The sequence below is a fragment of the Buteo buteo genome, chromosome 9 (assembly GCF_964188355.1).
Source record: "Buteo buteo chromosome 9, bButBut1.hap1.1, whole genome shotgun sequence".
Classification (NCBI taxonomy): Eukaryota; Metazoa; Chordata; class Aves; order Accipitriformes; family Accipitridae; genus Buteo; species Buteo buteo.
Window position 1 is genome coordinate 27950232 of NC_134179.1, and position 25192 is coordinate 27975423.

The 25192-nt window shown below is 37.2% G+C and overlaps 1 protein-coding gene across 5 annotated transcripts in view; it reads left to right on the forward strand.

The window, feature by feature from the left end:
• The window catches only part of ADGRG6 (adhesion G protein-coupled receptor G6), a 115623-nt gene that overhangs the window by 73897 nt on the left and 16534 nt on the right, over positions 1–25192 (forward strand). For all 5 annotated transcript variants that reach the window (XM_075035859.1, XM_075035854.1, XM_075035858.1 and 2 more), the window contains 11 exons: positions 4474–4616; positions 5328–5442; positions 7475–7536; positions 9018–9225; positions 9712–9877; positions 13150–13290; positions 16960–17076; positions 18218–18263; positions 20003–20109; positions 22891–23018; positions 24323–24591. In XM_075035859.1, the coding sequence (XP_074891960.1) occupies positions 4474–4616; positions 5328–5442; positions 7475–7536; positions 9018–9225; positions 9712–9877; positions 13150–13290; positions 16960–17076; positions 18218–18263; positions 20003–20109; positions 22891–23018; positions 24323–24591 (1502 nt within the window). The remainder of the gene's footprint in view (positions 1–4473; positions 4617–5327; positions 5443–7474; positions 7537–9017; positions 9226–9711; positions 9878–13149; positions 13291–16959; positions 17077–18217; positions 18264–20002; positions 20110–22890; positions 23019–24322; positions 24592–25192) is intronic.

The following is a 25192-nucleotide window of genomic DNA, read 5'->3' on the forward strand; positions in this document are numbered from 1 at the left end:
TAACTGGATTTAGGGTAAACCTGACATTGTTAGATGCCATTTTTAGGAAAGTAGTATATTGGGGAATGGGGGTTTTCATTGTTGTTTTGGAACATAGTTCAAGCATAACCAAAAACTCATTTCAGTGAAGACCAGCTGTTGAAATGTGAGGGATTCCAGCCCTTTCTGTTTTGCTTTTCTGCTACATTCTCTAATAATGAATAGTCTTCATACCAAATCATCACATATTATAAGTGCTTTCTGTTGAAAAGCCATAGTTGTTTTCATTCCCACTCCAGATCTGCAAGGAGGAGCAAGGCCCGGAGACATAAGGACAGGCACAGAGGGGTGACCATGCTCCTCGCAGCACTGTTCTGATACAGTAGCCATTAACTTAAAACAAAGGCTTAGGAAGCTTTTATTTTTAGTAGTCCAAAAAGTAGGTGCAATTTTTAGTTTTGTGCCCTGAAGTCTCAGATACTGTTTTTTTTCTATAACATCACCTTCGGCTGAGAAAGGAAGCTCTTCACCCTTGGCATTACTTTGAACGTGTCTATTATGCCCAGTCCTTTTTTTTTGCTCTCTGTTCTGAACATTTTAAAGGTATCACAGTCAAAATCAGCTCAACTAAAAGTTTACCCAAAACTCAGATGCTTTTGTGGAATGCTTTTAATTTCCCTCTACTTTCATATTTCTTTCTGTCTCATTCAGTGTGTTTTCTAACATTTTGTCTGCTGTTTGTATTACATCTTCACTGAGTGACTTCTGCAATAGTCAGCTCTTTTTTTTGTCTGTCCAGTTAACGTGAAGAAGTCAGTAGTGTTTACAGGTGACTATGTGGGCCTACCTGTGCTGCCAGTCTTGAGTTACAGCTACCCGTCGCTGCTTATCTTCAAAGCCAATGTAACAGCAAGATTGGTAAAGAATTTAATGTTGACATCTTAAAACTTTTTAAAATATGCCAAGGTAGTTAGGAATGAAATTCCCAGTGCCTTTTAGTGGAAAATTAGACTCCCTGAGTATTTAGGTGCTTTAAAAATGATTCTTTATATACTTTACAACAACTAACATTAACTACGAAAGAAATTAACAGTGAATTGTTAAACAGTTTGACAACCACAGTAATTCAGTATTAGTTCAGCCTGTCTAGTAGAACTGAAATGAGAGGAGAAATATGCATTGCTAATCATCAACCACGTATCTTCAGGTATGAGACAGTTCGTGCTGCACGGTTCGCATGGTTTGTTAATCCTTCCTTCAGGCTCCTCGCATCGCATAGCAGTAAGACCACAGCCTGTGTGTAGGCACACTGTCCTGGAATAGCTCTGAGTCACGCTGCCAGAGAAGAAAGCCGGCTTTGTGGTATGTGCCATGGCAGCGCAGGCACCCCCACCGCCTCCTTTGCCTCTGATGAAGATGCAGCTCCGTAAACTCCTCTCTCGGAGCCAGCTTAGCTCAACAGACCAGGACAAAGTGGGATAGACGCCGGTCGTCCCCTGCTTTGCTGTTTGCTCCAGCTGTCACCATTTCAGTCAAAGAGAAGAGAGGCATAAATACTTATCCCCATTGTGTTTACCTACACCACAGTCCACTTTTTTATATTGACAGCAGTAATACTAGCAGTACAGGTTACTGCAGGGGATGTGTAATTTGTAATTGATTACTGCTGTGAGAATCTGTCTGGTTTTATATGGCACACAATAAAAGATGTAAGGTTGGGTGTAGCAAATCTGGTGACACCAGAAGAGCATGGCAGTGTTGCCATTTATCTGAGTGTAGGCCTACTGTTTCCGAAATCAAGAACTTTGTTCTTCACCATTAAAATGTTTTCTTTTTGGGATCTGAGTGTGACAAAAGTGGAAGGAAGCACTCAGCTTCATATTGCGTCAGCTGTCAAGTTAAAAGGTATTTATTTACTTTGGGAAGCTGGCATGAGTCATTCTGAAAAGTTTATAGAAAATGTTTTCATCATAACATGGAACAGGCTCTTATTACACAGTATATATGACTTATGGTCTAAGAGTTTCTCAGAAAACAAATAACGAAGTTGTTTAACAGATTATTTTTATCAGGGCTTCATAATCAATACTTTTCTCTATAATTGTTTGAGATAACTGTAACCAGTTCTACCTCATCTATCATTATCCCTTCTGTTTTGTTGCCATTATCCCTCTGCATGCTTATGGGTATAAATATCATTTTGGTTAGTTGGGAGTCCTGCAATAGGCAGCATAGCAGTAGCAGTGACTGTTAACTTATGACTTCTGTTTTGCAGCCAAAGTGCTGAGGTAGGGAGTGGCATCAGTATATTAAGTTTTCCTCTTCTGAAGTAAAGGGAATAGATGAGTGAAGCCAGAATCTTTTAGGAAAGATGGTTAAGTGCCAGGAGACTCTGGGGCTGAAGTACTGGAGGGTTGAGGGAATTGGCAATCCCGTAGGCAATTTCCATGCTTCTGCTAAAAATAAATGCCATAATAAACTTGTGCCTTGTAATATATACAAGGCATACAGCAAAAGCCTGCTAATGCACATCCACCCTAATGAGGCTATTGCCATATTTTAAACACTCCACAGAGACCAAAGGAATGTTAGGAGGAACTCAGTATCTCTGGGAGCAGGGCAGGAGCAACCTGGCCAGGGATAGCTGGAATTTCTCTGCTAAAATACATCCATTGGGGAAAAAACAAGCCAAGCCAGCAGGTAGTCACATTTTTATCTTCTCCAGCAACATGTTACTAGTAAAACAGCAGATATGGCAAGAAAAAAGAGAAGTGTACTGGTATTCAACAACAACAACAATAACAACAACAAAAACCACACACAAAAAAAACCCAAAAAAACACCAACCATGGACTGTGTATATTTATTTGCTTATTTCTTTACAGCTGCAACAGTGAAATGTGTGGAGAATTTAGTTCACATTCATGATTTCTTTCTGAGGTTTGGGCTTTTCTTTTCTTTTTTTCTTTTTTTCCTAGACTGAAAGGTTGTTTTTCTAATGTCAGCTCTTTTAATGCCATTTCACTAGTGAGAATACTTCAGAATTATTGGTTGGAGTTACTCAGTTTTCAGATTGATGTCTGACAGAAAGAGGGTTAAATCTGCCATCTAAGAGGAACATCTGTACACTAAGGTACAGTTTTATACTGTACCAGATTAGGCACCTCTGGAAAGTGCAACTCTATGCTGTCATCATGGGGATGTCTTTCTGGAAGATTTTTGGAAATGGAGTCCTGGTCTGTCTAGGAAGGGGTACCTGAAAACCCTACTAGCCCTCTCCCATGCAGCACCCTACAGATTTTTTTCTCCTACTCTTCCTCAAGAAGACCGCAAGACCTTTTAGGTCACTGCTGCTTTCTCGCATGGGGGGCCACTGGTGAAGCACCTCTGTCCAGTGTGTGCCCTTCTCGCTGTATGTGTGCTGGCAGTGCTGCCACTTCCCAGGCTGCCAGGAACTGCTCACACACCGCGAAGGTCTGCCTTTATTCAGGCTGCTGGGTATCCAAGGGCAAGGCTAAGATGAAGACAGCCCAAAGTAGGCTTGCTTTTTCCTTTTTTCCACATTTTGGCTCCCATGGAGATCCAATGTTCCATGCTTCAGTGGCGTCACCTCCTACTAGCCAGAGCCAAGCAATGCTCTTGGGTACCGGCATATTCTCTTCTCCAACATGTGTTTTCTGTGTCCCAGGAGGAAATTTTTGAGCCTTCCACTCTGGGCTGCTTTCCTGTGTCCTGCTAGAACTGCTTTTCTGTTCATTATTTCCCTTCCAGAAAAGCTATGTTTTTGGACAAGGGTGGGGACTGTTTTATTTCTCTCACAGGAAAGAGACTTGGGCACTTTGAACTACTTCTTATGCCCAAGAAAGTAGCAGTGGGCTACAGTACAAAACAGCTATTACTGCTCAAACTTGAATTACTCATCTGAGCAACTAGACTTTCCTAATTAGGACTAAAAGTTTCAGAAGTGTGTCAGGGTGTTTTTCTCTCCATCAAAATTTAAACATTTAAATGTTAGGCATCTGTTATTTATTAATCTTCTAGTCTTCCTCTGTAGACTGTGAAGAGATAGACCCTCTGGAGGTTGACTTGTCCCATCCTGACAAGATTTGTAAGGTGGGATGAATCAGCTCTTAAGTTCCTAAGCCATCAGCAACCAGATTTTTAAACTTAATTAGGGCCCATTTAGAACTCACAACTTTCAACTTTATGCTTTCATCTTTTACTATCTTTTAAAATAATCTAAATATTCTGAAAACATTTCTTAGCTCTGTTGATGAGATGCTTCTTTAATGGTAACTAGAGGATGAAATTTCCCAACCGTACTTTCTTGTTGTGGTCCTATATATACAAAAATAATAATTTACAGATAATGAGCAACATTGTCTTGGTGACATTGTTCCATATGCAGAAAACCAGAGTTTGTCAGATATTTTAATTTCCACACATTTGGCTTCTGCTGTTCTGACTCAAACACTCAGATAATTTTCCTTGCAGTTTTGGGGTTTTGGCTCTTCTGGTTTATAATTCTACCAACAACATCAATTTAGAAGAGGAAGACATCCGACAGAAGCTCATAAATAATAATGGGACCATAGAAGGAGGATACAAGCTTCATAGTGTGAAAGTTGATCCAGTGGGTAAGTAGTTTTCAGTTTTGTTACACAACAGATTTTGTTTGCTTGTCCATAAATAAGCATCTTTGTGTTAAAATAATCACAATTTCCAAACAGTATGACTGTTTCAGATTTTAAACTGTCCCTTTAAGCCTCAGTGTTCCACTAATCTGAGAGAGCTGCGCTCAAGATACCTCTTTTAACACAAACACAGTTGTCCACATTGCTTTAGTTAGTGTTTTGCTGTCTGGTTCAAAGAGGCTGGGACAGTTCCTGACAGCTCCTCTGGTAGTTTGAGGATAAAGAAATATTATTTACAGCCAGAGCTATAAAGAGACATTTTGGACCTCCAAGGCCCCTCATGCCCGCTCCTCAACTCTGTTGCTTGTGCTTCTGCCAGCTGCTGCCTTTAATCAATTTTCTTCTAGCTCTCATCTTTTCCCATTCACCTTCTTTCAGTCAGAGATTGCCCTTCCCTTGGGAAGGAGGAGGTAGGGACTGGTGGAGTGCAAGTGGATGCAGCATGCACATTTAATCCTTTCCCTTGAGCAGCAGCAGTATATGTTGTCCCCTGTTGTGCACTCCTCTATTGCCACTACTCCATAGATAACAACCAAGCATTTCATTTGAAGACAGCTTTGTGCTGTAGACTGGTTGATGAGTTGAGGACAAGAAATGGAAAATTATTAGATCAAGAAATTTACCATTAACACTGATATACTTTTATTTTTACAGAAAAATGTTTAGCTGAAGAAAACCCTCCGAACTATTTTTGGCCAGATACCAGACCAACTGTGACCAATTTCACATTATGCCATGGGAGCTCAGTTCAGACTGCATCAAGAACCTGGTAGGTATTCAAACATCTGAGAAGCCGAGAGCTTCAAATGCAACTTTCTGGTTATATAGTTAAACTGCATCCCCCATAATGGTTGCCATTGGCTGGTATTGTATTTCAGGAAGATGGTTTCTATACTGTGAGAGATGATGTGTGTGCAGTAAGAGTATGTACTTCATTGGTAAGAAAAAAAAGCTCATCAACCACTTCTGCAGGGCATATTGAGGGTCACAATTAATACATGTTCAAAGGGACTATAAAAATAGCACCTTCTTACAGAATGAAACTGCTTTCTTCAAGTCATGCTGTTTATGGTACTGAAACCAAAGTTTCACATTTGCTACCACTCCTCTACTACTATCTGACTTGTATGAGAAATTCTCAACAAAATTCTATGAAGATGAGATGTGTATTTGGTTTAATTCAGATCCTCTCATCTCATTAAGGAAAAGTAAAAGAAATTCTGTGAAACAAGTATTTTGCCAGTAGTTAGTCATAACTGGAGGTGGGGATAATCTTATGCTTAAAGATTTGATCTTGTGTTTCTAAGGTTTAGGATAAATTTTCCCTAATGTAAGCTTTCTTTGGGAACATGTACAGAAGATTTAGATACTGTATCTCTATTTCCCATTTGTAAAATGGGAATATTATTACTTCCTTTCATATATTACCAAAACAATATGGCTTTGATCTCCTTTGAGTGCCTTGAACACGGCTATGATGATGCAATGTTAATTAATTTCTTCAGTATTTAGGATGATCACCATTAAATGCAATATGGTAGCCTTATCTGCCTACATTGCATCTGGAACATGTTCTGAGAATACCGTATCTTTTACTTTTTGAAAACAATATGGCAACATGGATATGAATCAGCTTTGAGGTTCTGTGCCAAACAGGAAAGCAACCAGCATTATATTTAACTAACTCACTTCCTCAGCCTCTTAATCTTGTACAAGAACTGCTGGATTCTGATTGACCAAATTTTGTTGTAGAGAGAATAGTGCAGAAGCCAAATTGTTTTGTCAGAGCCTCAGAATCATTAAAAATTAAAGTTTCTGGCCTTTGCTGCCCCAGTATTGCTTATCTTTATTGTTCATTTGTGGTCTACACAATACCATTGATTGTCCATGTGCAGCACTTCTCATAAAAAAAATGGCTGTGTTCTGCACTGTGCTATTCTTTCCTTGCCTCTGCCTCCACTAGCTTTTGCCAATATGGAGCACAGGTGGGATGTGTTTTGAAAGAAGAGGAAGCTCTTCTAATGGTCTCTAGTCCTGCGCATCCCACAGTAGAAGGTTACCTGCTAGTGTGCTGCTATAATAGCGATCAACTGAGGAATAACTTTATTCTATCATGTGCTGAGTGAAAGGGTAACTTTCTCCCATCCTCCATCCTGCCTTTGCCATGCTATGATAACATGACTGTCTTCAAAGAAAACTGAGGGAAAAGTGTGTTTAATTTTGGAGCCACATCTGGGTATTTTTCTATGGTAAGGCTTTTTAAAAAAGCATTTTGAAAAAATACACCTTTATATCTGCCCCTCACCTTGGACCTGGATCTGATGGTGACCTGCCCTAGTTTTTATGGGTAGCATAAGTTTATATCTCCACATAGCTCCTCTGCATGTTCTTCTGAGAGGTATTATAGCCTGCTATTGACTTGAGCAAAGCCCTTTATATCAAAGGGTAATTACAGGAACAGCATCCAATTAGGCCATAATAGGGGCATAATAGTTTGTGGCAACATTTGGGTCTTTCCTGAAATACAAGGCCAGAATTTCCACTGATGCAGTTTATCAAATCAGTATAGGAATCAGCTGGGAATTTGTCCAAAAGAACTAGGGTTTCTCTCAGCACTGTTACTTAATTGATCACATATTTCCACTGTCAAGCATACATATTTCATTTTAATAGGTGCCAAGTTGCTAGGAAAATTGTGAATTGAGAAGAGTAGACCACTGTGACACCTACAAAAGAAATATGAAACATTTACATAATTTTGCTATCGTATTCATGTGAATTTTGTCATTTTTCCTCTTTAGCTATTTGGGTCTGCAGAATTATACATCATACTGGGGCCAGCCTGATCTTAGAAATTGCACAGGTGAGTATATTGATGTTGGCCATTGGCTAAAGGAATAGTTTTGTAGACTTTGGTTACTGCTTACTATAAGGAGGTTACATTAAGGAAGAATATGTTCCTCCTTTATGTTATTTAAAATCTTTCTAAAAAATCAGTGCAAAGTAAATATTTAAACTCTGGGGAAGTGCACCAAGTTGAACTCAGCCCAATTCTGGATACCAATTAATGAGATAAATCAAACTCTTCAGGTAATTTAAGCAAGAATAGAGTCAGGTGGTAGCTTGCCTCAATTTGATATTCAGGTTCAGACAAATTTTTAAATGTTTCCAGTGCCTGTAGGTGCCAGTGGAAAGACTCCCACTCTCTTCACTGGGCTTACGATCAGATATTTTCAGATTTATTCTCAGTTTGCAAAACACCCCTTGATGTCATTCTGTCCTTAAAGGAGTAATAAAATAAATAGACGACAATTTTATGGCCCCGTTATTCAGTGCCAGAGCTAGAGAAGAGAATGATACTTTCATAAGTAATTCAGAGCACCTACAGTAAGCTCCTACTCTGAATTGCTTTCTTGGAGAAGCCTCTTTTTCTTTCTCCACTGATAGAGGGGTCCTAGGGTGCCTGGCTACCTACCTTAGTTGATTGAGTACTTGCAGTCAGGCTATATGAAAACATCATTTCATGTAAAATAACATGCTACAGTAAATGTAGCAAAAGCTATATTATAAAACACAACATTAAAAAAGCACAGCCAGTTGCAGACTAAAGAAGGCTGATCTTCTTTCAAGATCTTATTTGCTAATTGCAATAAATCTCACGTATTTTGATATTGTAAAATGTTAGTGTTTACATTAGTTTTCTATCGAGGTGGCATCAAACTTAGAGTTTAACATGTGATTTACACTAATGTATCGCCATTGGACACACTATCAAACTTTTCTTACCAGGAAGATTCTTCTCATTAAATTTGCTTGTGCATTGTGCTTGCCAACACTCTGAGTAAGAATACAGTCTTCTGAAGGAACTGAAGTATTTGCAGTGGGGTCAGACTTTCTCCCCAAAGCTTAAAAGGGTGAATGCTTTCTCAGTAATAGTGACTTTGGATGCATTTCTTTCACTTCAAGAGTGACACTCTTTCTCCCAGTGAAAAAGAAAGGATACCGTAAGGAGAAAAAAAAGAGAGAAAATGTTCTTTTTTATTCCTTACTTTCCCTTTTTTTGTTCAATCAGTCCTTTCAATAATAATTCTGATTTACAAACTCAAATCATATTAAGGAAAAGAAAGACAGCCAATGAGGACAGCGTATAATTATCAGCAGGTTCTATATACTTTTTCATAAATTATAAATTTGATAAAATGATAAAATCCTATGTTCATTACAAGTACCACAGAACATGCTTTAGCTTTCAACAATGAGGATAAAAATTTGTATTTCTGAATTTCTTCAGGACTTATATGCATTTTTTTCTCTTTTTACTTCATTTTACGTGTACACTTACAGAAAACGCAGCTGATATAGCCAATCAGCTTCTGAATCTCACTGGTGAAGGGCAGCAGCTAACCTCAGACAAAGTAAATGATGTTGTGCAAAAGCTCAAAAAAATTGTGAATGATGAAGAAATTGATGAATCTCTGGGTTCTACCGTGGTCACAATTTTTTCCAATATTCTAACCAGTTCAGACAGTGTATTGGCAGCATCATCTTCAGAGTAAGTATTTCTGCATTTGAGACAAGCTTTTGAGAGCAACCTGCAAGCTTGGAAGTGTTCATCCTTCCATATGTAGACAAACAATTGCAGTACAAAAATCAAACTTTTCTGATTTGCATCAAAAAGAACTTTCCAAATTAGATATACAAATATTTCTATTTGTACTAAAATTAATGTGCCTAGCAAAGTTAAAGTATTTGGATGGAAAAGAACTCTCCTGATATATGACACAACATAGATCTAAGTATTGTCGGAAAATTATTTCAGGACCAGTGATATGTAGTCATATCATTTCTGTCAATCAAAAGCTTCTGTTTTCAACAGAGGTGCATAAATTTACAGCCCTACAGTCTCCGTGTGAATACACAGATGGGTGATAGAAACACAGTCAATAATAAGAGGATCATCTTAAACATGGAAAGCATAGAGCATAACTTTTTTTTTTTCTGTATTCAGTTTTTAGAATAATTTTATTTCTGTTTTTAGAGCTCTAAAAACTATCGATGCCTTGGCTTTAAAGATACAGTTCACTGGACCATCCATGAGTATTTCAACACGAAACCTCGCACTTGGAGTGTCTTCTATAAACTCAACTTCATTCAGAGGTGGTTCTTTCAGTGTCAGTCCACAGAATAATGCATCTGATTTCCAGGTATGGAACAAGCAGTTGTATTTGAACGTGAAATGTTCCTGTTGTTCCAAGTGTGTTTACTGTGGTTCCTATAAATCCACTTACAACTCCCAATTCTCCCCCTACTATTTCCTTTTTCCTGCAATCATCCAAACAGATTAATGTATTTCCTTGAGTGACAGGAAACCCAGATAAACTCACATGTTCCATACGGATGAAAAGTAATTTGCTTACAAATCCAGAACAGAATTTTTTCCGTTTAAGGGGGTTTTTTTTACTAATGAAAAGGGAAAATAATCTTTAACAGTCTGCTGTGTTACCCATTGTACACTAGCTAAGAACTCCACTGATGCATTTCAGCTTTAGAATAAGACACCTAAAAGTAGGTATCTACACATAGATTTATGCAGATACAATAGGTCTTCAACCTTCCAGTATAGTTTAAACACCTACTACTAACAGAGACCTAAGGGTGATCCAGTTGTCCACACATAGGTTGATAGGCTTATGCCATTTGGGATGTCCGAGGCAGTTCAAGACATTCATGTGGAGCTTGACCAGCCTAGACATAAAAAATAAAAGAAACACAGGTCACTCAAAATACAGAATGGTCTCCAGTGCTACAGTATCTAGACAGGCTGCTATAGTTAAGATATTTATCATCACCTCAAAAATATTTTTTCTTCTTTTTTCACAAATATAAAAGCTCAGGCATTTAAAAGCTATGAAATAGCATTTGAGATGCACATGAGCACCTACTGGGATTTTCCAAAGGCTCTGTTGAAATCAATAGCAATGAGGTGCGGAGACTTTTTAAATTTCACTATATGCCTGTCTGCATTTTATGGCACCTAAATGCTTTTAAAAATGTAGTGCAATGTATTTTTTTCACAGTTATATAAGAAGTCTATGACAGAGGTAACGTAATCTCAGTTTCCTGGGAGTCTAACCATTCAAATACAGAGAGCCTTACTTGGAGAAACACACAGAAAAGATTAAACAGAAAATTCAAGAAATATGCTATCATTTGGGCCAGAGGAACCAAAAGTGAATTAAAATAAAACATGGCATTATGAAAAGTGTTAAAGACTATCACTGGAGTATACGCATCTTATGGAACCAAATTAATTCCTGCTGCAAATTGGCAAGACAACAATCCTAATAAATGTCTGATCATTTTATAAAGTACTATGTACTGTAAAAATCAAAAACAGTAATGAAGGCAGTGCTAGAAAAAGTAGTAGTAATATAATAGGCTGCAGGCCTTTTATGTGTTGTGTATATAGACTTTAGATCAAAACCCAAATGCTGGTTGAAATAGATACAAATGGATTTAATGTAGTTGAGTTTTCACATGTTTATATTCATAGATATTTTGGCTAAAATTCTTTGAATCGATTTTATTAGAAATTTTTTATGATTGTAAATCTACTTTTTTTAGCTCTCTTATTATGAAGGTCAATAGCTGATTGTTCTTTGATTGTTATCAAATGAACGTTTCTCCTCCAGATTTCATCCTGTATTTATGGAAAGAGGAAAGGAAAAATTCTGAAGCCAGGTTTGGGATGTTTGCATGTATAATAAGAATTACCATCTGTGGCTTGAGGACATCCAGGAATTTTTTTGCCCTGGAATCATTCATTACAGCACTGTCTAAATAATCATAAAACCCAAACTCTGTCAAATTATTTATAATGTTCCTATTGGAACATGAGTTTATTCTCAGACTTTCACATTTCCAACAGCTGACTGAGAATTCTTAGCATCCTTCCTACCAGAAAAGTCTGCAGCAGCTGTGGTCACTGCTTATATTTTCCATGCCTATCAGGAAAGATACTTGCTATCCCTGCTGGAGGGAGATTCCCTTCTGAAAGCCCAGGTTTTTCACCAGCGATGTGATGATCTATCCCAGGCTCATCAGGGAGCATTAAACTCTTCAAGCTGTATGTCAGAGTGTTTCCAGATTTTATTTCATATTTTTTTCTTAAAGAAGATATCAAGCAAATGTATCCATGGCAATTTGGAAAGATTCTTTTTCAGTCCCCTGTGTCTTTATGTTTCTTGCCAAACCTTTGACTGACTTAGCTCTTGGTGATTCATATTATTAAATTGTTCCTGTAATATATCCACACTTCTTTATAGAAGCCTCTTCCACTCTATTTGCAGACAATACCTAATGGGACATCTTTATCACACACACTTTCTGTTTAATGTGGCAGAATTGTTCTTTGAAAACCTTTTATTCAACTGTATTTAGCCCTGTCAGAAGATACCTATGAACCACTTCTCACTAATTTCCAAGGGTGCCTGTTATTCACAGTAAATCAGTGAAAATTTAGAAGTTAAATAAATCTATCAGTAGCCTATGGCTTTTAACTTTCTATTAGCTAATGGTGCTTTTAGAATCATACAGCTGATCATGAGAGGCATAAATACATGAGCAAGTTGCCTCTGGAGAAGTCAGGAGTGTGAGTTTCCTAATCTCACAGTGAAATTCTTAAATGCTTTTACTACAGAGCCACTGTGAGATGGCTTGTTCCCCTTCCTTTGATGGGTAGGGTGGCATGAGTGTGTCACCGAGGGAGACAATGCAGTCATAGAATTACTGCCTGGTAGCTAATGAAATGCAAGTTTTCACCCTCATTTATTTCCTGCTCACTAGTTACATCCCTGTGCCATAGAGGGCTTTCAGCTGTCTGACAGGTTGCCAGTATAGATTAAGCTTACATTGATGGCAGAAAATGTCTTTTTTGTGCTACATAGCACAATAAATATAGAGAGATGACATTAATCATTATTTTAAAATCTCCGTTCTCTAACAGAGAAACTAGAAAAGCTCCTAAGAGAATTAATTCAGATGTGCAGATCAAACTAAGTAATACAACTCAAGAAAGAAGGATTTGGAGCATATTTTTCAGTTCTCAACGTTTTTTGGTATGAGGAAAAGTGTCTTGAAGTTTACTGAAAATTATTATGACTGCCATTATTGCCATCTCATTATTTCCAAATCATCATTATAGCAGTGGAGATGTTTGTTTGTTTGTTTGTTTGTTTTATCTAATAGGTTTTTTTGTAGCAGAAGACTGATCTCATGCTTGAAGGGTGGGAAAACTTCATAAGCCTTTTTTTTATTTATTTATTGCATCAACTCTTACATAGGTACGGGTCATATTAGTGTTGATTGGTTCTAGACCCATGTTGAGATATCTTTGTGTAAGGGTGTGAACTCAGTTGTGACAATGGATGGTTTGATTTTTGTTTGAACATGTTCTTCTGTTGTTTTTATTTAACAGATAGATTTTGACAAGGATCAGACAAATGCCTTCGCTTCTGTCGTTCTGCCACCAAGTTTATTGAAGAATTTAAGTCAAGATGAGTTTGAAGTTATATCCAGGGCTCAATTTACTTTCTTCAATAAAAATGGTCTTTTTCAGGTAAACTTTAATGTGTTTGAAGTCATTTCAGTTAGGGTGAGACAAAGCCAGCTGCTAAAAGTTTCCTGTAGTGTAATCATTTCACAGCATCTCATGAGTTATAGGAATGTCAAGGTGATAACAGATGTAGGCACTAGAGACAGTGTTATGTTCAGAATGACAAAATAGTCCAAGTGCCCAAGTTGAATTAAAGTCAGTGATTTGACTGCAAATTCCTGTCACATGTGAGATAAACTCTTTCTCGGGTTAATCTATGGAAAACTGTATCCCAGCTGCTTATAATCAGAGTGAAGTAGCAAGGCCTCTTAAAGGGCATAACTTCTGTTAAAATGCATTAATATAGGTCCTTGATGTTCAGTGGAGCCAGATTCTTTTCTATCAGAAGAGAATTTGGCCTATAACGCTGTCAAGTACTCTTTCTTTCTCTTTTCCTTGGTTGGCACTCATATCCAGCTGACTACTTAACATTCAGCTGGAAACTCTGGGCTGATGGTCATCAGCCAGAGAACATTTGTTTCTATACATAATATTCTTCTTTTCATATATGTGTTCTCACAAGCACACTGTATTTTAATGTGGAATAAGGATAACAATACCTGTACCTGAAAACTAAAGGAACTCAAGTAGATTTGGTTTTTTCTCCTTTGGGTGCCATCACATGCTAATTATAAATAGTTCCTGCACGGTAGATGCCAAAAAAATTAGGAAGAGTTTGCAGCTTGGAAAAATAACAACCAAAAGCATACCTATTTTGAAAAAAAATAAAAATGAGTCAATTAAGAAGGAAACATTGTTTCATAGTGAACTGTAGACTGAGCCTCAGAAGACTTGAGTTTGTTTTCCCATTAGTATTTCAAGTGACCTTTGGCTCTTGTGCATCCGCAGAACTCTGTAGTATTGTATTGTCCCTATATTATCGTTTTTATTGGCAGTGTATCCAGATTCTTCAGATAATCTAGGCAAGAAAATACCCATGACCCTCAGTTGCCTTCTGAAATACACCCCAAAGTATCTTTAACTATTTAAAATAGTATTCATTTTAAGCCTGCTTTTATGAAAAACAGGATGGATATATTTAATAAAGAAACCAGAAGAATACAGATGTAGGCTTGTCATAATGACATAAAATCATATGAAGAATGTGTCCTTTGAAGGTGCTAGAATGTGTTTCTAAGGGATACTTAATAAGTCATTGAAAAGCAAAAAACAGGAAAATTTGCACCTACATTTGCAACTAAAATTCCTTTCCTTTTTCTGTGTGTTTTTCAAGCTATTAATGGGTGACATGTTCAACACAAGTAATCAAAAATGTGTAAAACTTGCATTTTAGTAAGTCTAAAAATAAAATAAGTCTAAAAAAAAAAAAGGCTAAAAATAAATTGTTCTACATGCCATCTCAAACCCAATAACTTTATCCATTAGTATAAAAGTATTTCATAACTATATTTATTCCAATTGCAATTTAAAAAATTCCCAAAGCTATTAGCTGTATTTCTTATAAACATTCAACATAACAGTGAAACATCATACTTCACAGCACTGGAGGGGTTTTTTTATTGCAACTGAGAGAATGCTAGTAAATTTTATCTTGTCATTCATTAAAATCAGATGGTTACATTATTTAGAAGACTATATGAAAAATTGATGTAGGCTATTCAGGGTGGGATTCATTTCACCAAAGGCCGGTGTGTTCAATGCGCATACCTGTGCCTGCACTGTTATCCAAAAGCTTCCTTCAAAGACAGTTGATGGAAAAGAATGGACACCATTGAGGTGTGACACATCTCATCCTAGTGCAGGACTAGGCATCAGTTGCCCAGACAAAGGAGGGTAGTGCAATTTCAGACACCCCAAGGTGCAAAGGTACTATTGGCCAACAGATGTGACAATGAACCTGTAAGAGATGTGAGATCTTCTGCAGTAGCAGCTGGAGACTGGGCAGGACACCTTAAAGGTTCTGAAATGGACACTTACTTTTAGGCAACTAGTACTTGACCTAGATGTATAGAATAGGTAAAATGGATTATGCCCTGGATGTGCCAGTTTCCTTTCATTGACTATGTTAAGAAATGCTAGAATGGCTACTTCAGTTCTAGACCTTCTTTTTACATGTCTAAAGTTAGGTTGGAAGGATCATCCTCATGAGTTCTGAGGACATGAAAATAATGTCCAAACATGGTAAATATGTGAATTGTAATGATTGTCTAGACTAGACCAGATTTATATCACTGACACTAGCCTCAGCATTGCTTTACCTTGTACGTCTATATATTTTATTGGCTAAAACCTTTCCCCTAACTGTAGCTAAGCACAGCCTTATAGCTAAATAAGCAGTCATCTGTATTTTACTTCAATGCACACATAATTTCTTTTCCTTTCTAAGGACAAGTAAGAATAAATTGCCTTCCTTAAAGAGACCATCTGATATTTATTTCTAGTTTTTGTTATATGCTAGAGACAGAATCCACTGAAACCCATAGAAATCTGTCCAAAGGTTTTCATAGACTTCATCAGATGTTGAAATTTAGGTGGTAGTCAAGAGGTTTTCTCTTGTTTGAATGCTCAAGAACTGTCTAGAAAACTGCATTTTTATTCCTTTGCAACTTTTAAGTTTTTAGGAAATTATGTCACAAAGCTCCAGTATAATCTGAAATACTGTGTTTGAAAACTCTTGCATATGGTTCTTAAATGAAATGTTCTTCTCAGGATAATGTGCACTTAATAACTGAATCTATTCTGTCTCTCATAAGTGGTGGGATCTCATAAGCCCAGTGCTAAGCTGATACCTGATACCTTGTCAGGCTAACAAAAGTAAGGTAAAGTGAAGGAATCAGGGGGCTTCAGGAGTTTGGCAGCCCAGATTTTTGGAGGGAAAGTGAGTGGCAATAGACTTCATTTGACCTAAAATCTGCTGCAGGCAGTGACCAAGCTTCCCAGCTTCCCACAAGGCTAACCAGGCATGTGACTATGCAAGTTTCAATGGAAGCTCACTTCCATTTTCATAAATCATCAGTTTCCAAGGAAAACTTCTCATTTGGAAAATTCTCAACCTGGTGCTTTCTCACTGCAGGTTAGAAATGGTATTTCTCAGTGATAACATCAGTCTTCTATTTAAATTCCAATTAAATAAGACCTTGTAGGAAATATTATCTCCTACAGTATGTAACACTGCTTTGAATTTGTTTACTACTTCTTAGTCATTCATTGTAAGATAGAGGATGATTTAGCAACTATACACAGAAAACACGTTATTCCCAAAAAACTTTGCATCTACTAAAAAGGACAGCATCGACAATAAGATAAGAAGGCTAGTTCATTCTTGTTTAGGGAAGTGAGCTAATCTTATAATGGGTTGTTATCTGCTACATTGTTTAAGTTATAATTTTGTTGGCATCAGACATAACGATTAAAAGGGGAACTTATGCCTTCTAACCTCTCTCTATAATTGTGCCTATATGTTTATGACTATAAGGAAAATAGGGAAACTTCCATGAGGCAAACCCATAATTTGATTTTATAAACATAATGTTCTTATATTGCATAATCAAAAGTGTAGAAATGCTGACAATTTATTTATTCTGGCACGCTGCAAAAAATGAAACATTGTGCTCTAGCTTTTATGTTATGTGCTGTCTAAGCATTTATTATATTTTTCTGAATCTTTCAAAGGATGCAGAAAATCCTGCCAATTTGACCAGTTTTGTGGTGGCATGCAGTATTGGAAACATAACCATCCAGGATCTTCAGGATTATGTGAAGGTTACAATTAAGCACACCAAAATTCAGGTAAAACAAAACTGGTTATTCAGAGAAACAGGAATGCAGATTATATGTAGTAAAGGCTAAGCATATAGCCTGATTGATTTGGGTGGATTTTGAGTAAGAACATAAACTCAAATGGAAATAAAAACTCTAGAACAAAAGCAAGTAAGCAAAAAGTAAAAACAAATAAACTCTCCTATCCTCACACATTCCTGCTCTGTTCATGATCTAGCATCTATCTGAAAGACTATTGATTCTGCCACTCAGAGGCAATTTCTGTGCCAATAACTGGAGGCAAAACCTCTGTTCATGACCATGTTCATGACCAGTGACCAGGGACACAATTTATTACTCTGGAACTTCAGAATGACTTAAATTATTTGATCAAACATCAATTGCTTTGTTAACAGTTCCCCAAGTTATTTTGTTGTTATGTGGTTTTCAGCAAAGGAAGAATGGACAGAACCACGTTGTTAAAAGATGACTACAATTAATTTAGGGAAATACAGACCAAATGCAACCTTTTGGCACATAGTGTTTCAGTTAAAAAACATGTGAGCTTGACTCTGTTCTCAGACATGTTGTCAGTAGCTACTCCAAAAGAGACGATAGCACTAGAGAAGTTAAGAAAGAAGCTGTTAAAATGCATTACCTGAGTAAATTGTTTAGGTAATGAGAACCTGGTTTGTAATTTTCACAGTTCAATTAACTTTATCTTGCATTTCATTATAACGATAATTTTAAGGTCAGACAAAACAACCTCAACTTAGGTTCAGCAGGCTTTTGCACATTTTCAAGGCCAGTTACATAGAGGATTCACTGAGAAGTCCTAAGAAAGTGAACATTAAAAAGTATTTAGACTCTGTAAAGACATCATACTCATGGATAACTTTAGTGAGACAATAAAACTTCATTATTCGGAGGATGTGGAAAAGGAACAGTGCAGAGGAACAGTGCTCTAGATTTTATAATCTGGGTAGGTCTGTCTTTCCAGCAGAACAAGTTCTAATTTGACAGTAAACAAAATTTCAACAATCCAAATGATATTTATTCTTCTGCTCATTAAATGAAAAGATATGTAGGAAAACATCTGTTGTAAATGCATATGTTGATGAGGTTTATGTCTGAAGAGGCATACAAAGTCTACTTTTGCATGTGTTTTTAGGAAGATCCTAAGCCTACCTGTGTCTTCTGGGATATGAACAAAAATGGTAAGTTTAAAAATACTGTAATTTATTTTTTTTTTTTTGTGGGGAATAAAGTTTTAAAATCAGTCAGTCTTGGCCATTTTGCTTCTTAATTAATCCTTGCAGAATTTGATGAAGTTTTTAGACTGTATCGTTTCTTCTGGTTAGTACAGTTGCTTGTAACAGCAGATGTTAAATATTCTTTTAAAAAGTTTTTTTATGTAAATTTGTTTAACATTTTAAATTCATAAATTAAGTTTCTCTACTTTTCTGTATCCGATAGCAGTTTTTCACTGATCTGTCTGTACGTGCAAATTAAATAGTGATGCTGCTCAGACACATTAATGGTTCTTAGCCATACTTTTAATTGGTCATTTTTAAAATGTTGGGTTATTTGATTGCAAGATTGTGCCTGTTACAAACCTTAAGCTGGTTTTTCCTCCATGGAAGGTTAGGAACTACATTACACAAACTTCAACCACCTTGTAAATGGATGACAGTCAGCATGATGAGGTCCCATATGGAGACACACATTAACGAGGCAGCATTTTAGCCCATTCTTCATTGCTACTGCCTAACCCATGTGTGATGTTACACTCGGGCTCTTCATCCTTTGCACAAAGTCATTCTCTGGGATGACTTTCCAGATCCTTCTATTTTAGAGATCACTACTGAGATGTTACTCTTCCTTATGATGAAACAGATAGAGGGAAGAAGTAACTGTCCTTAGCAGCAGGATTTCGGGTGGAGGTGTTTAGTACAAAGTCTTGCAAGAAATGAAGTTTACCATCCAAAGTTGTACTCATAAGGATAAAAATAAGAAAGAAAAAAAAAAAAGAGAATCCAGTTAGGAAGATAAACTTTAAAAGCACATTAAAGGAGAAACACACAGGGAGGAAATTATTCTCAGTGGCTACTGCTTGAGTGGGGGAGAGTTTTAAGTGGTTTTGGAATATCTTGACAGTCTTGAGAGATTCTATCTTGAATTTGAGGTAAAGTTATAGGGCCAGTCAGATAATTTGCTGGATTTTGCCTGGAGGTGTGCAAAAATGTCTTTAAGGGTTCAGAGAATATGAATTATTTGACAAAATTAGTTAGTATTTTAGCAGAGAAAAATGAAAGGCGTAAAGAGAAATACAAATTCTAGTCTTTAACATTTAATTTTTAAAAATAAAATCTACTTATTTTTCAGAATGGCCTTTTCAGGTGGGTCGAGAAGGGGGTAGTTTACTTCATGTTGTTTCTTAAGGCCACAAAGGATCATCAGGATTACCCCCTCTGACCTTCTGCATTACACGTGGCAGAGAGGAAGGGCGGGACCCTCTGCTCCTGGGCCATAAATGCTTTCATGTGCCTGGGGATATATGAGTAGGAGGGAGGCAGGTGCAGACATCACATCAGTGTAGTAAAAGGGAGTTCTAAAACCATCTTATTGTTGGGTAAAACTAAGGTGTGTCTTAATGCGTGATCCTCATAGTATGTCTTATTCAACCCTCATTAACCAAAAAGCTCCCTACCTTTATTATATATCTCCATCTATTGCTTCTGCTCAGTAGTCCATTACTGGGACACTCATTTGGTGCCATTCTCTGCAGAAACCAGGAAATCTGACACTTGCTTCTCTCCTGATTGTTTTTAATGTTCACTCATTCAGTTTGAGAAAGCACTTCTGCATCTGCACCAGATGAAGTGAGAAATCTGTTAAAAGAGTGCGTGACATGAGTTTGTTGGAAAGTACAGTTTCTCCTGTTTCATTTCCACAGGTGGCAATGGTGGCTGGAACCCTGCAGGCTGCCAAGTGCACACAGAGTCCAATGAAAATGAGACAGTTTGCTTATGCAACCACCTCACGCACTTCGGGGTCCTAATGGTAGGCAAACTCACTGTTCACTAAGTTATCTTTCCTAGGAGCTCAATGCAGTCTTCATCTTGGGTTAAGACAACTCTCATTTTTGTTACTTGGGTTACTCCTTTTGCACATGATTTTTAATAATGATACATAATTTTGCCCCCTATTGTCATAAAGTTATCTTTTCATAACAAAATAGCTAGTCATAAGGATTCTGGACTGAGATAATGAATAAAGTTAGTAATGAAAGTTGTTGTCGTTGTTGTTATTATGTTCTTTACAAGTGGCTAAATATTGTAAAATAAAAAGTAAAATGTGCCCATAAGAGTATTCCAAATTTTGAAAATACTGTGCCACAGAAGAGCTGGGGTTGAGACTTCTGAGCGATACCAAAATACAAATAGCATGTTATAACATCCAACTTCAAAGCTGGGACATGGCTGGGCAAAAAAGAAAGGCAGGGACTGTAAAACCAAGGCCCAGCACTACAACTTCCATAGTGAAACAGAAAAAATTGATCTTAATGAGTCCTAAGGTGCAGAGGGTCTCTGTCATTTCCCTTAACAATATAATCTGACAAAAATGACCTGCAGCTGAAACAGGGAAACTAATGAGAAACAAGCCTAGGTAGATTTTAAATGTCAAGATCAGGAAAGTGGGAAGTTGTTTGCAGAAAAAAAAAAAAAAAAAAGTAGGATAAAATGTTGAGGTACTGTTTTCAGAACAACAAAAAAGAGAGACTTATATTGTCAGGGAAAGAAAAATGCCCTACAGTCAGTAAAACTGCTAATGAGGATGAAAAGTCAAGGAAACTCAATAATTCCCTTTCATCAGGATGAATCCTGAGATTCAAGAGGCTAAATTGCCCCTTGCAAATTTAGGTTGCAAATTAACAAGTTTTATATTTATTTAATGTCAAAAAAGTATAAAGAAATATCTTCTTTCATGAAATGTGTAAGTCTGTATTTGCTGTGTTCTTATAAATGGCTTTAACCAGCTTTGGGGGGGCCTTGCAGTACAGGCCTTCTCTTGGAAAAGGTCTGCCACAGAGGGCTGGTACAAAACGTGTAACTTGGACTCTATCAGAGCCTTAAGGAGAGTCTCCAGGCTGGGTGGCTGAGGTAGGTAGAGCCCATCAGGGAGATGAAAGTGGGAACCATGTAGAGCACTTCAGCCCCAGTAGCGTAATTTGTCTAGCATTCAGGTGGCTCCAGCAATTCGCATGTGTCAAATGTTTTTGAGAGAAAATAATTCCAACATGAAAAAGATGGAACACTGCTATCTTTTCTTAACATTTGGTGATTTTTTTATATTCAGTAATGGGCTGAAACATTTCTTTCCATCTGAAATTAACATTCTTTGGCCTGTAAAACATACCTGCAGAAAAGTTGTTTGCTCCTGATCACAGCAATGCTCCTAGACAAAGTATTTGGGTTTTGATTTAACTTGTTGCAATGACACAACCACACAGGGAACTGCATGCACTGACTTTTTCAGCTTTGGCCTTCCAGACCCTTCTTAATAGAGCTGCTGTCTTCACGTCATGCTTAAATGTAGATATGAAAAAGCCATAAGCTCTTTGTCTTTTTTGCAAGCTAAATTGTGGTCTTGTTTCTCTTTTCATCCTCAAAGGGAGAAAAAAGGGCTTTCTTTAGGATATATTCAATGAGTCCCTTCTCTTCTCCAAATGCATTTGTGGCATTAGGAAATAAGGCAGAAGTTCTTTGAATTTGGGCTGTGTTCCAATAGATTTTTACACAGTTTTGATCCTTCCAATTGCTTTTCCATTGTAATAATCTTTTCTGACTTTTATTTAGGCATTAAATTGTTTTCAAATAACACTCTCCTTATATGTATAAACTGTTACATAAGGTTGGAACAGTGTGTAAAAAACCTGCTCCTTCCTTTTCCTATGAAGAATGGCAAGTTTTGCAGCCTTTTATTAATTTCTTTTTGCTAGATAGTTTTGCTAGGGACAACAGTAACATTGACTGTAGAATGGACACCATTATGTGTCAGTATTTGCTCACATTTACTCCACAGTGATATAGATCCAAACATTCTCATTTTTTCTTGTCCTTAAAAAAGGAAATAACACTGGCATGCATTCTCAGACGGTACTATGTGGCAATTACAGTTGGACAGAAAACTGGAAAAAAAATCCTCAGAATGTTCCTGCTTCATTTCCAATTTATTTTTTTTTATGTTGTCTTTGTCACTATTTTTCTGACCAATTCTATTTATAACTGTAGTTTGCATGTCAAAACAGACCATAAAACCAAAAAGCAGTATCTTACCCTTGGTTTCACCCATAGATGATTAGCTACCTTGACTCTTAGGAAGTTTTAATAATGAGAAGTGATGTCAGAAGCTCCCCAGAATGTTGCACATTTCAGTATGAATACTTTTAAATTACATTTTCCTAAATCTTACATCTTCTTAAAGTTAGTTGTCTATAAGCAACAGAACTAAAAAGTTTGAAAAGGGGAGATTTTTCCAGAGAAGGACAATTTGAAGTCCTGGTACTGAATTTTAAGGATCAGTATCAGGCTCTGTCTATCTGCTAATCTCAGCAGTTTTAATACTTAAAAGTGCAATGTTTTGAAGAACTATGGGAAGGAAGTCAGAGGTGTAACAACTATAGACTAAGTAGACTAAGTAAACATGAACCCTAATGTCAGGGTTATAGTGGTATTGCTAAAGTGCTTTTGAGTTTTACTTGACTAATTACCAAGAAAGAATGTTGTGCTCATGGAAAAGGTGTTTGCTATAACTGATGCCTCTTCCTCCTCTCTCCCGTAGGACCTTCAGAGAACCGTTACACAAATAGACCCACAGAATACCAAGGTCCTCACCTTTATCTCTTACATAGGCTGTGGGATATCTGCTATATTTTCAGCTGCAACTCTTCTGACATATATTGCATTTGAGTAAGTATTAGTTCTGTGAAAAACATCACAAAGGATGTACCTGTATGTGATGAATAAAATAAATTAGTTACATGGTTAGTGTGGTTTATTTGTCTAGGAAGGGCAATCTATGTTAAAAAAATAAAAATAAAAAAACCCTGCAAAATCATGGACACAATGTTGTAAGTGGAAATTTTTTTCAAGGGGACCTAAGTTCAGACTCTTTCCTCCTGTTTCCAATGTGTTGTGCTGCTCAGGTCTGGGAATAAGGCTATTGTGTCTCAGAATTTTCTCTTTTGGGAGTACAGTATCCTCTAGATTCTGAACAGATATGTATTATTTTAAAGTCCTCAACTGGGCTTTTTGTAAAAACAAAACAAAATTTGCCTGTGTGAGCATAACAAGTCCTAAGTATAAAAAGAGAAATTTCCAACTAGAACAATTACATTCTAGAGCCCTTCAGAAAGAAGTGGGAAGAGAATTAAAATGAAAATAAATTGTGAAGTGTTACAACAATTTCAACAGCAGTCCTACTGAAATGTGAAAGTGACTCAACAGAATGCAAAAGTTCTGAAGTGATACAGTTCTGTGAACAGTGAAAAGAGAAAATGAAGTCATTTAAACACAAAGGAACCATTCTGCCTGTAACAGGACAGGACAGAGTAGCTGCTAAAGAAGCATAGTTTGCTGGCAGGGGGAGGGTTTGAGTTCTAAATATCTCCAATGATTGCATTCCTATTCCATTACCTACAGTATAGTGTTCTGGTCCAAGATGGCAGAAATTGTTGGCTTGCCCCTCAGTTCATATATTTCAATGTGTATCAGTTAAGAAAGAAAATTGACCTCATCTTCAGTCTTCCTATGCTATTAAAAAAACCAAACAAACAGAAAATAACATGCACTGGACAATATATTCCAAAAAATAAGCAAAGATTTACATATAAAATGGTCAGAGATAAGCTTCTGCTCAACTGTATTTTGAAAGTTTTCATTTTCTTCAGGTTTTGTTTGAAGTACAAAACCACTTTGTATTATATTTAATTTGAAATGTTTTTAATAATAAATCAGTTGCTAAAATATTGTGGCAATTAATTAGCTCATTAAGGACCCAAAGAAGTGGTAGCTTTCCTACACTACATACAGCAGAAGTCTTCAGTGATATCACAGAGAGGTACACATCACTATGACTTACTGCCATAAAAGCTTACAGCTAGGAGGAGATCCCTGTGCTTTTATTTACTTTGTAAACTGGTAAACCCAGCTGCTCTAAGTGGCTTGGGTGATTGAAGCCGATTAATCATATGTACCTGTATTTCTCTCATTAGGAAGCTGCGAAGAGATTATCCATCCAAAATCCTCATGAATTTGAGCACAGCCCTGCTCTTTCTTAACCTCATCTTCTTGCTTGATGGTTGGATTGCATCGTTTGACATAGGTGGCCTCTGCATAGGTGTAGCTGCACTTTTGCACTTTTTTCTTCTGGCCACCTTTACATGGATGGGACTAGAAGCTGTTCATATGTACATTGCTCTAGTGAAAGTGTTCAACACGTATATACGGCGATACATACTGAAATTTTGTATCATTGGCTGGGGTGAGTTCAGTAGATGCAATATTTACATAGCATGTATATTGAAATGATGCCGTATAAAAGCTCTTTATCATAAATGAAGAGCAGAATCAAAATCGGCATAGCATTTCCTTCCCTTCACCCCATGGCAGTGCCAGCGTGCAGCCAGCCCTCTCTGTCGCCAAGTTCCCCTGTATAATTCTGCACAAATACACCATAACTGGCACTCTCTGCCCAGAGCAGCTTACAGCTGGAGGAGGAGCGGAGAGACCAGATAAACTGGCCTTACTTTCCAGGGAGGCCAGAATGGGAGAGGGGAAATGTCACATGAGAGATGGAGAACCATGGCACACAATGAATTCAGAAACTCTTGAAGTTACTACAAAGCCTATGGGGATCTTTGCATTGACTTTCAAAAAGGTTTAAATCCAGCTTAAAGTTTCTTGCCAACAAGTACAAAGCCTATGGTGGAATTAGAAACAACCAAAATTTCCTGAGCTTCAGCACAATGTTTAAACCACAGAGAGATCCTGCCTGCCCTAAGCAGTATACACAGCAGGACTGAAATGGAAAATGTAATACTGAAAAATAACTGCAAGGCTCAGGCAGCAAGGCTTTTATTTTT